Genomic DNA, 17,381 nt, shown 5'->3' with positions numbered 1-17,381 from the left:
AAGCATGTTTATCTACACCTTAGATTCTAAGGTAAATTCCTGATGTACTGAAATCTTCAGCAATAGTTCTGAGCATTTCAGTGGCACCAGGGTTGCAACTACAGTGGTGAACAGTAGAGCAGAAAGCTTTTGTGTGGCCAGTTCATTGTGTCTGGCAGAGGGCCCTTAACCTGTTGTTATGCACAGAATATTTTGTCTGCTTAAAACATAGTACTTGCACCTCACTTCAAATACTTAATTTTAAGCGAGCATACAGTTCTAGATTAAAATAGAGCCACACAAATACAGCAGTTTTGAAAACCTAGTCTGTGATGCTTAACAGGAAAATGTATACTTTATTTTCATGGGTATAACCTGCTAGTTATCTGTTATTAAATAAAAAAGCCTTGCTGTTCCGCAGCAGCATGGGTTGTGTGTATGAGTGAGGGCTACAGGAAGATGTTTACCCTAAGGCCTTCTCTCCTTGAAGTAGCTCACTTTCCTGATTTCTCATAGCCTGATTTCTCTCCCACAGTCATTCTCTTTCAATTTTTTTAAATTTTTTTTTTTTTTTTTAAAGGGTAGGAAAAAACCACTAGAATTATTTAAAAACAAGATTGCACACAGGCAAAAACAAGGGCTTAGAGCAGCTGCTTTGTCAGTCACTGTCAGTGAGATTAATTCCTCTAATAAATTATTCTGAATGGAAATAATCACAGCATTCTAGTCTGTTCTTCACCCTTGCCAGGGTGCTCTCTAGGCTTTCCAGAAAAGCCTAGCTGTTGCTTCCACCGAAGGAACCAGCATCCCTGATGACTTGCTAGGAGCAGAGTGAATGTGAAGCCGCTCACATTCACCCTTACAAGAAGCTGAGTTTTCAAAAGCCTCAGCAACACGCAAACTGGAAGGGTTCTCACTTGGCTAAGTTGCAGCTGCATACTTGTAAATAATTAATACTATCATCTCATTGCCATTATTTTAATACATTTTCAAGTTTAGATTTCTCTGAGTTCTTTGAAAGCTTGCATCTGTAAGAGAGCTCCCTTCAATCCCCCTTATTACTGTTTCTTTCCCTGCCATGTGGCATGCTCTGAACTTGCTGCAGAAGAGGGAAAAGTAGTTCTTCGCCAACTTGGCTGCCTCTATTGTAAGGCCAAACCAGAGCAGATGGCTGATAGCTACCATCAAGACATTTTTGTGGAAAGTCTCGTATGGGAGGAGGCTGTCTGCCCTCCCTGTCGCGCTAATACAGGCCACAGCGCACTAGCCGATCGGAAAGAGATCGCTGGAACTCACGGAGCACATGCGGTCTGGCTGTGTGTGCAGTGGTGGGCAGCCTCGTGGGGGCTTTTCTGGAGAGGGAATGTACTGGTGGGTAAAATGAAGGTGACAACCTGCATAGTCTGTTCAGAGTTAATTTGATTTGATTTTGCGGTACCTGAGCCTGGGGCTGATTGAAAACGCCTTGATCCAGGAGGGGAATATGTTCTTTCTTGATCTTTTCTTTTAATGACGTGGTCAGATGTGCAGGGGTGGTGATGTACCACTAGTCCAGGACTCTTTACCGTAAAGAACCTCCCTGTGCCAACCCCGCAGAGATGGTTTTTCCAGCTCTGAGACATGCTGGTTACTGTATGACTTGCCGAGTAATACTGGGATTTCTCAGAGTATCTTAAATCTCTCATTTGTTTCCTCTTTTGGGGGTCATTGGAGGGGGAATCTTCCCTTTTTTTTCAGTACTTTCAGTGTTAGTGCAACTGTTCAGGTTTCTTCAGATAGTGACTCCATAATACTGAGGTCATGAAGTAGAGCTGCTTTCTCTACATCTTCCCTGTTCCTGGAAATGCCTCCCGTTTCATCCTCTGCTTTTACACGGCTTGAGATAGCCTGGTCTTTTCTTTTTACACCGTGAAATCTGAGGAAGGGAACATTGTTTTAAGGGGCTTGTAAGACTGTAGTGTGCTGGATAAAAGTGGCAATATCTAAATAAACAGAGAAGCACTGCTAAATCCCTGCATTTTAATTATCTCTGGTTTTCATGAGTTGATTTAATTCCACAGAGAGATGTGTGTGGCCACGACAGCAAGAGTTTCCAAGATAGCGTAGACGTTCAAATTTTCAGAGCCTGCGCAATATCACCGGGGCCTAGAGGCATTTGGAGCTGTCAAAAACGGTTCTGCTGGAGCTCTGGCTTCTTGTCCACAACACAAGAGCTTCACATTCTTTGAACTGTGTAAAACAATCATTTGAAACTGCTTTCATTTTTCCTTAATGTTGAGGCTTCTGGGATAGTTGCACTGCAGGCATTTAGTGTTCGTCAACCTACGGCCTGAACCTGTTGTGAGGCATTACTGCATGATCCTGTGAAATTCTGTATGTAGATGAAATATGAATAAATCTGAAATGTCTATCTATGTTGAATAATTTACCTGGCTCAGTTATCGAAGTGCTCGCTTCTGAAGCAGAGTGCAGAGCTTACCTCACTTGTTCATAGCTAAACCAGTTTGGTTTCTCCTGCTCCCTGTTCCCTTCTGCAAAAAGAAATAGGGTATTCATCCTGCAACAGCAATGGTTATCTCTTGCTCCTGAGCTTGCCTTGAGCATTCTCTCTCATGGAGTCCTCTGCACTAAAGGAGGGAAGAAAAAAGTTGAGAACAGGCAATTGTCCATATTCCTGCTCCGCATGCCTGTGTGGCTCTGGCTGTTGAGCCCATGAAGAGGGTGCAAGCTTTTATCTGCCAGCAGCTGTGCTGGGGTCCTCCAGTCTTCGGGAGGCAGAGCCTCATGCTTACGCGGGGCTTTGTTCAGCCTCATATGGGTTTGAATGCGAGCATTTTAATGCTCGCTAATGAGCAAATGCTGCAAACTGTGTAGAAACTACATGTAGCTGCAAATTAGGAGGGAAACAATAGTGCTAAGTGAAGCCAATGTGTTTAAAGCTGGCAGTGATCAAGTAGAGGATTTCAGATGTGTGGCCTTCCCCCTCTGCTTTTTCTCTCCCTGCCACCCTTCTTCTGTTCTGTGTTCTTGGCCAGGCTGTAGCCACTGGGTAATAAATCTGGGGTACGAGTTGCTTGTTGAAAATAACTTCTGGAAGAAATGGTTTTGGTATTAGAGAGTCAGATGTGGTCTTGAAGGATCTGTAGTATAGTGTCCTAGCTAATCTACCTGCTAGAGGTGTGTGCCTAATTCTTCGCTTTAGACAGAAGGGATAAAAATTAGTGATGTGTGAAATACTCCCTTTTCCAAAAGAGACTTAATTTTTATTTGTGGGCAAAACTGCATCAGTTTAATGGAACAGTTGATATATCAGTGCTATGCAAGAAAACGTGGCTTCCAAGAAACTGTGTGACGATAGAAGAATTACTTTATAGTCACCTTGCTCCTTTATCCTTAGCCTTTAATTTGGTTTATTCCTTCTCCTGTCTGACATGTAGAAAAACAAGTCTCTGTAAACTCTTCTAGTTGTGTTCTTCCCTTGTCTCCAAACGCCACTTTCTTTCCTCTGGTGTTCACTTAAACTGGCGTATTCAGTCCTGGTGATGAAAGCAAGAAGAGAGGTTTTAAAGTGTTTGAAAATAACCAGAATATTTAACTGCTGGAAAATTGGGCATCTGTCTCCCAAAATGAGAATGGGCAGAGAAGACAACCAGTATCTCTGTAAACATTGAAAGCTGCCTAAAAGAAAGGAGAGATTTGTATAAGACAGTGTTTGTATGACATGCCACTTAAAGCAAAAAATGCCTTCCTGTCTGCAACCTACCTTTTTCATTCTCCAACCTTTGCCAATGGCTAAAAGTCACAGAATCACAAAAAGGTTTGAGTTGGAAGGGACCTTTGAAGATTGTCTAGTTTTGTAAAATGACTGCTGTTTGCCAGGTGCCACCCGCTGAAACCGTTCCTCAGGTGAAGAAGGAGAAGCACAGTACGCAGGCCAAGAACAGAGCGAAGAGGAAACCTCCCAAAGGAATGTTCCTTTCCCAAGAAGATGTGGAGGCCGTTTCCGCCAATGCGACAGCTGCTACCACTGTACTCAGACAACTGGACATGGAATTAGTCTCAATCAAACGACAGGTATGGATGGGTTAGTTCAAGAATAACTGCTATTTTTGGTGGCAGTGCCTGTCACAGTCTGCAAAGTTCGCAGGAATTTGTAGCTTGACAGTGATGATGCACACCATTATGTGGCTTACTTGACAAGCTGCTAGCCTTGTGCTAGAAACTAATGCAGCCCTGTGTTTTACTTCTCTTATGTTTGAGTTATGTGGACAAGCTCACTTTATACTTGAAGCGAGGAAAAGTCCATAGCACTGACTTGAAGGAACATTTGTTGGCACTTAGTGTTTCTTGCAGTTCAGAGTTCCTTATGTTTTAACTATGAACTTCCCTCAGATGACAATGATTTCAGCAGTATCTGATTTCCATCTGCAGCAGTCAGTTTCCTTTGCCTTTTCATATGGTACTTTTCGAACAGGCAGATATGTTTGTTTTATTCTTTCTTAGACAGACAGGCATCATACAACCTTTCCTATGTACCTTTTGCTTCCCTGATGGATCTGCCTTTTAAACAAATGTTTTTCAAATATCTGTTAGTAAAGACAGGTTTACTACATGAGTCTGTTTCCTAGATCTGAACATTTTCACTGTTCTTAAAGCAGAGATCCGGCTCAAGCTCTTTGTTAAACTTAATAGAAATGGTATTTTGGCCTGAAGCCTTTTTCTTGGCACTCTGGGAGAAGCGGAGCTCTCTAGCAGGCTTTGATCCATTACTTGCTGTGAACAGGGCCTTTTTCCTTATGCTGGGCTTCATACGGACCTGGAAGTTGGGGCAGTTCTTGCTCCAAATAACTTGCAGACATGACAGAATAAATTAAATGGGATCTCCTGATGTGCCAGCTGCTCCTGCATTCCTTTATTCCAATATAACAAACCTCCCTTTTGGAAAAGGGAGATTATGAGGAAAAACTGGAATGCTGAACTCGTGGGGTTCCTGCCGGGGCTGCTGGAAATAAGGCTGGTCCAAAGATTTTTTTTTTTTTTTTTTTAAAAATCTTTGTTAAAGGGATGAAACTTTCCTTTCAGATTCAGAATATCAAACAGACAAACAGCGCACTCAAAGAAAAACTTGAAGGTGGTATAGAACAATACAGACTTCCAGAGGTAGGATCATTTTCTGACCCGTATTAATTGTGGAGATAAATGCTAGTCTGTGTTTGTGTAGCAGGGCTATTCCTGTTGCCAGTAAACTAGGACCAATGTCCTGTTAGTCATCAGTGTGAATCGAGATCCATTACCATATTCACTGTTGTTGTGTAATGGAAATAGGAGATGAGAAGAAAGTAAGAGCAGAATTTAACATGTGAAAGTGGTTTCTAACAGAAGCACAGGTATCCCAGATATACCATGTTTTGTCAGTGTTGTATCTGTATGCCCTTGTGAGAGAGGTGGTTGCTTTGCTCTAAACACTGAGAACTGTAGGAGATGTTAATGGCCCATCTTTCTCTTGGCGCTTGGTGCTTTTGCTGTTTTCCTTCCAACTCTGGTACCTCATGCTGGAAATAATTTGACCAAGATTACAGAGGGTGTCTGTGATAAAAACAAGTAGGTGCTTTCGAAGAGCATGGCTCTTGGTTAACTGCTCAGACCATTCCCTATCTTTTTGTATTACTGTGACTTACAGGCGCAGTGTATGTCACATTTAACTGAATGGATGCTATACGCAGTTCTTTTATATTGAAAACATTGTTGCTACTAAAAGGAATGATATAGTTTGACTAACAGTTAATTCCTTGTGTTTTTTGTGAGGTTTTTATGAGCTCAGATACAAGTGTAAGTTGTTGCTTATGTAAATGAAGTTACCTATTTTTTTTTTGATGTCTAGGTCGTTCAGAAATTTAATGCACGTTGGACCACAGATGAGCAGCTTCTTGCTGTGCAAGGTATGGCACTACAAGTCTATCTGTCCTTCAGTTGGTGATAATCAAAACTCTGCTGCCTTTCAGAGCTGTTGCCCTCACGGGCTAATGAAGGATTTTGACATTGCTGTGTACTAATGCCCAAAGAATAGAATTGAATGAGGAAACAATATCCCCCCTACCTCCCCCAGGCAGTATAAATTGCACCATATGAATGTTTGCAAATAATCTCTGCTTGTCCAAGCTTTCAGAAAGTGAAACTCTACTGGAGTCACTGCTGTGCTCTTTGCCTGTGTAAGTTCTCAAGTAGTACCAGCAGACTTACTTACACCGGTCTTCTAGACTTGGCTCTGCCCATCTTTACTACACCTCTATTTTCTTGTCTTCTCCAGGGCTAGCCTTAACTGTCTCTTGCCCAATTTAGACTTTTTTTTTTTTTCTGGATTAATCTCAGAAAGGCTTGAAACCTTGACAAAAGTGCAGCTTTGGATCCTTATGCTGTGATTTGAGCCTGATTTGTGGTCTTTGTGGAAATAACACATTGCTTTTGTTTTTCTTTTTGTTGCTTTTAGCAATCAGGAAATACGGCCGAGACTTTCAGGCAATCTCTGATGTGATTGGAAACAAATCTGTGGTGCAAGTGAAAAACTTTTTTGTAAATTATCGACGTCGTTTCAACATAGATGAAGTTCTACAGGAGTGGGAGGCAGAGCACGGCAAAGAGGAGACAAATGGAACCAATAGCCAGAAGCCTGTAAAATCCCCTGATAATTCCACTAAAATGTCCGAAGAGGAAGATGAGGTAAATCCAATTTAAAAATCACATAAAATTCCCAATCTGAGCTCAGTTCAGATAGATATTTGTGTGTGTGTATGTATGTGTATATATATATATACACACACACTCTTTGCAAAAGCCATTTTTGACAATTTTCAATCTGAGCATATATCACTCCCTCTGGATATGCAGATTCCAATACTGATTTTGGGAATTGGGAATTCCAGACATATATGAAAGCGGAAAGAGAACAGTTAATTTGCAGCCCTCTGACAGTATCTGTATCTCATCAGCCCATGGACTTTTTAATGCCTCTTGCTGCCGACACCCCATACATCGTTATCTCACTTGGATGCTTTCCCTGCACTCAGTTTTCCAAGCTGTTCTAGGTTTGGCTTTGTGGGACTGTACAGTCTTCTGAGGCAAAACTCGCTCTTTCATTTTTGACGATGGAGTGGTTTCACTCGGGGGAAGGGAAGAAAGCTATAAACAAAGGCGAGTGTGTGAAACTATTCACTCTGGAATTACCTAGAGGCAAAGTTTCCTTGATTTACAGCAGTTTCTGTGAAGACAGAAGTTCTAGAAACAGCCTCTCCTTGATGGAGCTTCATGGAGTTAACACTTCTCCAAAGTTAATGTGTGTTTAAAGTTAACTAAGAGACTGTAGAGTGTTTAAATATGAAATTTAGGTACAAAAATGTAATATTAACACAGTCTTGCAAAAGAAAACCCCGCTAGAGGTTTGCATGTTAAAAACGTCTGATCTAGGACTCCCTTTGGCCTAATTTTATAAGAGAGCTTGGCACAAAAGCCTTATCTTCTAAATGCAAGCACACTCAACAGTGTAAGTCAAATTTTGGTCTCACATGAACTAAAGACTTCTCAGTATGCTGTATATTTTTGTTGCCCTGATTATGCTTGGCTCACTTTTACATTGCCGTTCAGACATTCAGAGGGCAGAACTTCATTGCTTCACAAATCCTAATAATACGTTATTCCAAGATGCTTATATTTGGGGACTAGGTCCAAAGGTATGACAGATGAACAAAACCAAACTCAAAAAATTTGCCTTTTCAGAAGGGTGTGAGTGAAGTTGTCCCATTCTTCCAGAATTGAGTGGTGGAACAAAGAAGCAATGGTACTAGTACGTAGCCACCCTTTTGAAAGACAGGTGGCTCGTGTCACTGCCTTTTCCTGTGACCAGTAGAGTTGTGTCTGTTGGCAGTGCAGAGCTTTTCTTCTCTGAGCCCTTTGAGATTCTTCCTGGCTTCAAATACAGCCTTGCTCCTGAAACTTACAGTCAAAAAAAGGGGTCTCTCACTTGAGATAGGAGGAGTATGGTTGCAGCAGGAACTGAAGCGTGCTGATGTGGCCAAGTGTGTGGATACTGGAGCAATGAGGATCCCAGACAAGTTAGCAGAGGAGGAGGGAGAGTGGAGGCATGACAGCAAGGTCTGGTGAAATGACTGGTGGAGCAGCAGTCATGATCCCCAAACTAGTGATGGGAAGTGCCCAGGCTGGAGCCGAGCAAGTGCTGCGTGGTGGAAAGGGGACCAAAACAATAGGCTGGTGGGAATAGTTGCAAAGCCTAGAGAAAAGGCAGCTATGGAGAGAGTCAGGCGGTTCGCTGTGCCCTGCAGTACAGTGAGGGATGACGGCAGAGCCTGCCTGCACCAGGCTGACACAGGCAGGAGCCAGGCAGGGTGGCAGTGAGCTGCCAGCCGTGACATACCGTGTATGCCTTACACCAGCACCACGTGGCTTGTCGTCCTTGATGAAGCCTATTCTGGACAACAGGAACTTATCTGTCACGGCTGGGAGGAGGAAGGTGCTGGCAGCATGGAGGGGATTTTAACTACCAAGCCTGCAGCCATTTATAAAAATGCACAAGGAAGGGACACAAGGGTGTTGCACAGGGGACATCTAATAGCCGCCATGCTCTCTGAGCACATCAGCCACTGCATCTCAGGCTGGCTAGAAATGTGGTGCTCCTGCCTTCAGACCTAGCATAAGCACAGTGCTGACTGGGTGCCTGTCTGAGCAATTCTGGGGACAAAATGAAATGTCATTTGGATTATCACATAAGTGATCTGTGTGGGCTAGGAGGGGGGTTCCTGGTCCCTCCAGAGCTGCGCAGTACCGTGCGGCTGGTGCCTGCTCTTGAGAGCACTAGAGCACTTGCACAGGTCACTGGTCAAGTCAGGTGGACTCAGTCAGCAGTAGCCAGGAGAAGACTTTGCTGGCCTAACACTGAAGTCCCTTGGGTGCTTTCTCCCCGGCATGCCTTGTCTGCCTGGCCACTAGCCTCGTAAGAGCTTCGTCAGCCCTCTGACTGCTCTGGGCTTTCCCCTTTAGCGTGTTTTCATAGCAAGTGGCCACAGTTCCTTTTTTTTGTTTTGTTTTTTTTTTTTTTTTTTGGAAGGGGGGAGGTGAGACTGCTGATTATAAAGCAGCCTCAACTCCAGTCTTAATTCTTGTATGTTTACACTCCCAACAAATCCTAGTGTGGCTCAGAATAGGGGAAGCTGCTACAATTCCTCCCATGTGCCAGGGTTGTCCGTTTTATTGCTTTCAGTACCATGGATCTGGGGTGAAGTTTGGAGATGCAAGAAAGCCTATGTGTATTCATTTTTAAACTAAACGTCTCCTTTTTCTCCCCCCTCCCCCTTCCCTCCAGGCTACTTCTGTTCTTGATGTCAGATATGCATCTGCTTCGTGAGAAGGTGCTGTAGCCTAGAACAATTTGTGTTGACTACTGTGTTATCCAGGATATCAGGTATTAGCAAACCTCAGACAGCCATCTGCATCATATCTGTGGACAAGCAGCTATTACCAAAAAAAGGCAAACGCTTCCAGTCCTGTGCTACATCTGCCTTAATCTCCCCTCATTCCTCCATACTGCCTCCACTTTCTTTCAAAAGCACCCAGGTAGCTCAGCTCTCCATTTCATCAACGTCCTGCTTAAGCATGGGGATTTCTAGAACCAGTAACACCTGTCTGTAAATTTTGACCAACCTGCAAAACAAGGAGCTCCTTAGCAGCCCCACAGTAACTCTACACATTAGGAGTTCTTATAATACTTGGTCCGTAGGGTATAAGTACGTATTGCTGCATGGCCTTGTGGTCTCCGCTTCCTGTGTATTCTTACGATGACACTATTATTAGTGAGCTTTCTATAAAGGAGAGGCCTGTGCACATGCCAGTGGTGTCAGGTTTGTTCTGAAATGACAGGGCATGTTAACAAGAATCTTGAATAATGCAAATGATAGGAGATGTTATTTCTAAGGTTTGGTCAGTCCAAGGTTGTAAATGTAACTCATTACACTTCTGGTTTGTGCAATTCTTTCCACTGTATTTGTGTGTTCTTGCTTCATAGAAAGCTCCCTAATTGAGCATTTTATTCCTGTATATTTTAATGGCTTTTATTTAGTGCAAAAGGGAATACGTAACCTGAAACTGTTTGATACGCTATTTAACCCCTGGCATTCAGCATTTGCATTGTAACTTGTTAAATGAGTGCTACACAACTTTCTTTTTCCTGATCCTCTGCGGGATTAAGTCAAAACAACTTTCTCTGGTGCCTCTCCTTTTGGAATATGTGCCTTTTTACATTTGGCTACCATAGGTCACTTTCTGTCCCAGTGTCTCATTCCTCTTCAGAGCGCTGTTTGCCAAAGACATCAAACTACTTCTCCCACTGGAAGTCTGGACGAGGGTTGGAGCACAAAATTCAACCTTCAGGTAGTTTTTGGTCTCTCAGAAGTTTAATGGAGAAGAACTGGGTTAATTTCATTGGCCATTTTAACCCTTCTGAAGCACACATCGCTTTCATGTTCTGAACCAAAATATGCAATTTAAAAAATCTAAGAGGTGCTTTTCCAAATACTTGGTGCACGCAGCTTTCAAATCCCCAGCCCTCTGCTCGGATGACCTGTGCTGTGGCCTATCTAGCTGGCTTGAACCGGACCTGTTCTTGAGTCCTGTATGAGGACTTTGCACCTTGAACAAGGTAGTTGCTGACTGCTGAGCAGACAGTGTTCAGAGAAGCTAGAAGCAGCAGTATTACTTCTTGTCCAGTGGAAAGCTGCAAAATAACACTAGTCACAAAGCATTTAAAAATGGTTAATTTAATGATGCTGGAAGAATCCACCAGGTGTCTTTGCAGGTGGAAAGAAGGACCTTCTTTGCCCCTCTTCCTCTACAGAGGGTTCCAGCCAAGATGGCACACAGCAATGCACAGCACCAGCCTCTCTTAACACAAGCTGAAATGAGCTAGTCCATGTCCTGGCCTGCAGCTGAGGTGCTGCAGCTCAGAGTCTAGCCCTGAACTTGGTGCTGATGTTTGAACTACTGGGCTGTGCCATGTTGTGTGCTGTGATGGCTCTGTTCTCTGTACCTAAACGAGGTAGGCTAATGCCAGCTGGCTACCAGAGCCAGCTGTGACTGCACCTCCTGCAGTGTAGACACAACCCAAGGAAAGGCAGGGGAGGTAGCCTCGTGTACTGCGGAGGTGGTCTCCTCCTTGGGCCTTGTGTGAGGAAAGTAATTCAACATCAGAAATCGAGCAACAACACGCAGGCAAAGGAGCAGATAGGCGTTTCTTAGGGCAAGCTAGAGGGTGGAGCCCAAAAAGGGCCTGTTTCAGCCACTTTGCAGCTGTTTCTGAGCAGTTTCATTCTGGTAGCTCCAGAGAGATCCTTTGAGGTGATGCGAGGATGGAAGGGAGCTATTCCCTGTCCTCTGTATTGGAAACCTGTAATCCCAAGTTTGTGGCAGCATCTCTACGGCTGTTGATACGAACTGGCAGCTCTGATGGTGGCCCTGCAGATGTTCCTTCAGTCCTGTGCCAGTTGGAGTTGGGAGTCTCTTGTGGGAAAGGACACTAGTTGTTAGCCAGTGTGAATTAGGATTAAAGATGGGCAAATAGCACTGTGAATTCAGCTGACAGTTCTGGTGTAAAGCAATGCCGCTCATTAGAAATACTCTAGTATTAAACCTCCTGCTGGTACCAATGCACAGAGACAGGTCCTCGCCAGTGTGAGAGTTGTGTGCGCTTGCATCCCAGCTGGTGAAACTCATCAGGAGAGGCTTCTGCTGGCAAGTGAAGTTACCTGTGAGGACTTTTCATCGGTTTTTGCCCTCAAATCTGTCCATCTTATGATCAGAAAAGTTGTATTTTGGCTTCATCCCCAAGGGGTAGGGGGAAACATGTATAATTCATGGTATTAGGAAGAAAAAAGTTGTTTAATTACTTTTCAGTTGACTGCTATCTTATTGTAGTTGATACATACAATATAATAGCACTGTATTTTAAACGTTTAGTTTTTTACATTCTCTCTAACTATGTTTTTAAAGGCGATTAAAATCATTTTAGCTTTTGAAAGTTTAAATGGTTTGGTCTTGTTTAGGTGAAGACCCTCTTTTTCTTTTTTTAAATGGGTCAAGCATTAGATACATCAACTGGTTGCATTCTGATTAGAAGGGTCCACAAAGATAACTGCATAAGATAGAATATTCACTTAAATTTTGTTTCTTAAACTATCAATGTGAATGTCATAATTATATATATTTTGTGGAAAATGGGAAATTATTTCTCCTAAGTATAAGTTATTGTGCAAAATATGGTATCGTTAAAGAAAATGATAGTTTAAGTTTTAGTTTTAGAAATCTTAAAGATATAAAAGTGTATTGCATATGCATAAACAAATTTCATTTGTTCTATTTAATTTTTATGTAGTTGTGTAAAGTGCTAGGTAACTTCTTTTTTCGCTTATCCATTAAAACAACCTTGTTACTTGAATATTCGTGTTTAACTGGTTTGAAACAGTGATCAATTTTTGTAATATAATCTTATAACCAAGGGAAAAAATACATGCCTCAGTTGTGCTTAACAATATAGCAACAATGTACAATCAGATGCTTAAGACCATAGTAGCCATAACTGGTAGTGCAACCACAATGGTTGTGTCTTGATATATTTAATACCACTGGGGATAATGAATTCTTAATATATTTTTACAAGTTTGCAACCAAGAAGACCCCATAAATATCCACTAGAACACTTTTTAAATAGTTAATATGAGAGTGAAACTCTTACTCTTTTAAAGCAATGTCCTGACAAACATTTTTCTTTCCTGTACAAATACATCTGAAACATTATGTATGAAAATACGCTCATTGTCACTTTAAATTTCAGTTTTTATTCTCTAAATCGCTAATATGCTGTTGGTATTCTTGCACACCAAATGAGCCAAACAGTGCATTACACTAACTTGATCACTGGATTTGCGAACATAAATCTCCGAGTCATTGAAGCGCAAAAATAGCGTAGGAGATTTTTCTGGTAATGCGTTTTTTTCAAATCTGTATAAAATTATGCATAGCCCATTCAGCGATGAGTGGCCTGATATTTACTCTTTACAAAGAAAAAAAGAAAAATTATTTTTATTAGCTCCAGCTTGTCTTCAGCAAGTCAAAATCTAGTGATCTTGTGCAATGCCCCTAAAGCAAATACTTTCTGCCACTCCCTGGATTAATGCAGCTTTTCCTGTTGATAGTAAAGCACAATTGCAGTGAAAGTTACAGTTCAGAAGATGGAAGGTCAGTATAGTCTATGCATGTTGTATAATAATGAGTGTTTACATTCATATTCTCCTAAAATAAAATTTATACTGGAGTGTATAGTATTCCATTATGTAGATTTTATCAATTTTGTTAACTGCTTATAGATTGCTTAAAAGAAGTTTTTTCAAGATTTTAAAAGATGTATAAGGTTAAGTTTGCAAATATAATGGAAATGCTGTATAGCTTTTGAAGTGATAAAATACTCGTTGGGGTTTTAAAGAAAGTATGTTGTAATAATGCTGTTGTAAGTAATATTTTAAATGTCTTTTTTGCCTGTTTTCTATTATTCAGCACACTTACTGTGATGAATGTTCATAGCATTATAAAATTGCTTAGCCACTGAAAAGTAACATTTGGTTTTGAATTATTTTACTGTATGAGGAATTATAGTGGGGTAAATTCCTTTGTGAAATTCTACATAATTCATTTTTCTATGATTTCCGATGTTTGCTGACATCAAATAAAATTTTTTCAAGCCATTGATGTAATAAAATATGTAGTAAAATGTTATTGATGTAAAATGTGGTTTTGAAATGTAATCGATCCCCTACCTTTCAAATTTGGGTCAGGAGAACCGACCGGGGCTTGCCCCTCCCTGCACTGCACGGGCTGCGTCTAGGTGTCGTTGGCGCGCAGGGCGAGCGCCGCTGGAGGCAGCGGGCAGAGTCCCGGTCTCTTGGGAGACTCGGCAGCCTTTCCTGCGGTGCTGCCGGCTGGAGCTGCCCGCCGCAGATCACGCCAGTGGCCCTGGAGAGACCGCCGCTCCTTTTGATGGCGCGGCAGGCTCCTTCCCCTGGCCGCGCTCTCCGCAGCCCCGCTGGCGCGGGCAGCGCTGCTGCGAGACAGCTCCCGTGTTTGGGAGGCGGTGGGACTGGGCTGCCGGCTGGTCTTGAGGGAGTAGAGCCGGAGTCTATAGCTCATAGGGTGTGTGGATGGAGACTAGCTGAGAGTGTCATCGCTGTTGTAATGAGGGCCTGAAGAACAAACTGCTGTCTGCTGCGTGCAAAGGGCTGGTACTTGGCAGTACAACTTAATAAGATCGTCATCTTTGTCCTGCAATGAAAGAAATGCATTTAAAATACATGGGAAAAGGCAACTCTTACCCTTGAAACTCAGCAGTGTGTAGAGGTTGCTATCACGGATGCTCAAAATGGCAGGGAATTTTGCACTGGGGTTGGACCTTGGGATTGTCAGGAAGGCAGTATTTTCTGTCTTCGCAGGCTGGGTGCAACCAAGCACTAAATGCAGAAGCACAGGTAGGATGTTCCAGGGCAGTTAGGGGAAAGCTGCTTTGTGTGGTCTTGTTAACGTTCAACAGGTAGGGTGGCAGCAGCGCTTTGGGAGCCTGGCTGGTAGCACAGGACAAATGAGGAGGAGTTTTCTGCTTTGCTCGCATGTGTGAAATGCAGCAGAACTAATACAGCAAGATACTGTGGTGGTTTCCAAGGCTGTAGTGTATGGAGGGGAGGAATTAGTCATGCCTTTCTATATCGTAAAGCAAGGGGTGGTGGGGAGGGAGATGGGCTTGGGGTTTTGGAAGCACAGACAGCATTTTTAAGAGTTGAGGGTGTTTCCTTACTGGAAAGCATCTTTGTAATTTTCCTGGTGGTGGAGAATACAGTACCAGTATTGTAAGGTAGTGATCCGCTTTTTTTGGTGGAGTCGTCTGACTCAAAGATCCTTCAGGCCTTAACCTTCAATACAAACCAGCCCTTCCTGCCCATGTGCCCTCCCACCCCCAAAGTAAAACAAGGGGAAACAAAAAAGAAGGAACTTCCCCTCCTTTCATAGAATCATAGAATCGTTAAGGTTGGAAAAGACCTTTAAGATCGAGTCTAACCATTAACCTATCACTGCCAAGGCCACCACTAAACCATGTCCTTGAACACCACGTCTACCCGTCTTTTAAATACCTCCAGGGATGGGGACTCACCCACTTCCCTGGGCAGCCTGTTCCAGGGCCTGACTGCCCTTTCGGTGAAGAAGGTAATCAGGAATTAACTTTCAATCAGGGAGTGTGAGCAGGTGAGGAAACGGGGGGCTTCCTCTGCCCAACACATACGCGAGGAATCTCCTGAGGAGTCCAGAAGGAAAGGTAAGGTAGTGGTAATGTTACTGTTTTTAAAAACACAGGCCCTACATTCCTACCTAGTAATGATATGTATTTGTAAATGGGAACGCAGTGTTGAATTAATGCTGAATGGAGTTAAAATGCTGTATTTAGTATTCCTGACAGCCTGTTTCCTACGTAAACAAATTGGTATCTGGTAACTTCCAGTGTTGAAGTCTTAAGGCATCAGTACTGCAGCAACTACTGTGGTTTAGACTTTAAGGTCTGACCTTAATTAAGCTTTGGACCTTAACTAAGACTGGATGTATATGGAGAAACCCTAGTTTCCAGAACACATGCATGTGTCTTCCCGGCCTTTCCCATCTCTGCAAGCTGTGGAGTATGAACAACGCAGCAGCGCCGAGCACTTCTCCCTTAGGATAGGAGCTGCCTTGCAGGATGCGATGTGAGATGGAGTTCAGTGTTGGTGCTGTTTGTGTGCTGAGATCTTAATCTAATCCCCAAGTATCAGCTTTATGAAGTAACAGTATCAGCGTGGATTTTATTTCATAAACCAACTTCCAGTCTGAAAGATACCCAGTTCTCTCGCAAACATCACGCTGTATCAAGCCTGTTATCTCATTCCTCTCTAAACCATGCTCCGGCTTATCGACCCAAATCATCTTTGAACTAATAAGAGCAAATGTAATTTCTGGTCTTGCTTTCAGTAAACAGTAAGAAAATGTGCATGTGTGTATGTAAAAACAAACAAAAAACCCCCAACTAAACAAAAATACCCCCTCCCTCCCCAAAACTCAGCAAGGGGCCTGCTGACAGCGGTAGAGGAATTGTTTGCTTTTGCTGCAGAAGGGCTAGGGAGAGAACGACTGTAAAATATTAAGGGAACTAGTTTCTGAAGTCATCAAGAAGGGAAATCTTGAGGACAGTAGCATACAGGAGGTCTGAATTTTTATCAAAGATGGAGAAATCACCTGGAGGTTTCCCCTACTAAAAGGGGGAGAAGTTTACATGGGAGAAGGCTGCAGGCCTGGCCTAACGGGCAGCAAAGGGCAGGGACTGGTACCATGGGGAAAAACATTGGTCAGCCGAGGAGTTTACACCGGGGAGATCAGGCAGTGGGAATAAGAGAAGAATTGACGTGTGTTATGATCACTTCTGTTTGTTTCCAGGCGGAAATGATGGTGAGGGAGAGGTCGAGATGTTTGTTCTGATTCTGGACGGGCGCCTAGTTTTCACTAAGGTCGTTCGGAACAGGAGAAGGTGTGTGGGATGATGGAAATAAAATGTGCATGTGTGAACTGGGAGGAGCTTTTCCCTGTCTGCACACTTTGGGGGAGCAGATGTAATTTGTCTGACACCTAGCACATGAAACTATTGCTTAGCAAGACCTGAATAAGCTTTTAAAATGGAAGATGATACTATGCAACTGACAAAACTCAACTGATTTCTAAAAGAAAAAGATGAATAGGAGATCTAGGCAGCTGCAGACTTCTTGATACTGCCTTGTGTATTCAAGGTTTAGAATAAGTCATGATGGAAAGGAGACTTAAGTGAATTAATAAGATAGAAGAATGGGCGCAGTGGGTTTGCCAGAGAAAGACTTGTGCCTGACTAGTCAATGACAAGGTGCAGGATTCATCGGTGGATACGAATATCACTGCCTGAGCTCGCCGTCCAGAATCCCTTTAGAGAGAGAGAAGCTTTTCTAGGGTGTAATTAATTTAATTCTAAATTAGATGTTGAAAACTGATCTAATGTATTACATCCCAAAAGTGCTTATTTCTCTCCTTATTATAGCTTATAGGCAGAGCCTCGGGCTTTGTTTCAGACGTGGAAGCTGGGCATTAACCACGCTAGTGCCATGGCCGCCTGGGCTTAACCCCGGGAGCGGGCAAGGACTTTGACCCCTCACTGCAGCGCTGGGCGCTGTATTTCCAGCTAGACAAGGAAACCTTGATGCCATCATACCGATCCTCTGAAAACCTCCTCTGGGGTGTTGTGTGCAATCCTGGTT

At 42.9% G+C, this 17,381-nt stretch overlaps 1 protein-coding gene across 2 annotated transcripts in view; it reads left to right on the top strand.

Annotated features, from left to right (window-relative positions):
- The window catches only part of RCOR1 (REST corepressor 1), an 87,836-nt gene extending 74,067 nt beyond the window's left edge, over positions 1–13,769 (top strand). For both annotated transcript variants that reach the window (XM_082317613.1, XM_082317612.1), the window contains 5 exons: positions 3,859–4,053; positions 5,062–5,139; positions 5,861–5,918; positions 6,467–6,696; positions 9,350–13,769. In XM_082317613.1, coding sequence (XP_082173739.1) covers positions 3,859–4,053; positions 5,062–5,139; positions 5,861–5,918; positions 6,467–6,696; positions 9,350–9,391 — 603 coding nt within the window. In that variant the 3' untranslated portion in view covers positions 9,392–13,769. The remainder of the gene's footprint in view (positions 1–3,858; positions 4,054–5,061; positions 5,140–5,860; positions 5,919–6,466; positions 6,697–9,349) is intronic.
- The last annotated feature ends 3,612 nt before the right edge of the window (positions 13,770–17,381 follow it).

This window comes from Platalea leucorodia (assembly GCF_965183815.1).
Source record: "Platalea leucorodia genome assembly, chromosome: 7".
NCBI lineage: Eukaryota > Metazoa > Chordata > Aves > Pelecaniformes > Threskiornithidae > Platalea > Platalea leucorodia.
Note: the sequence above shows the minus strand (reverse complement) of the source record. Positions and strands in the feature narration are given on the sequence as shown.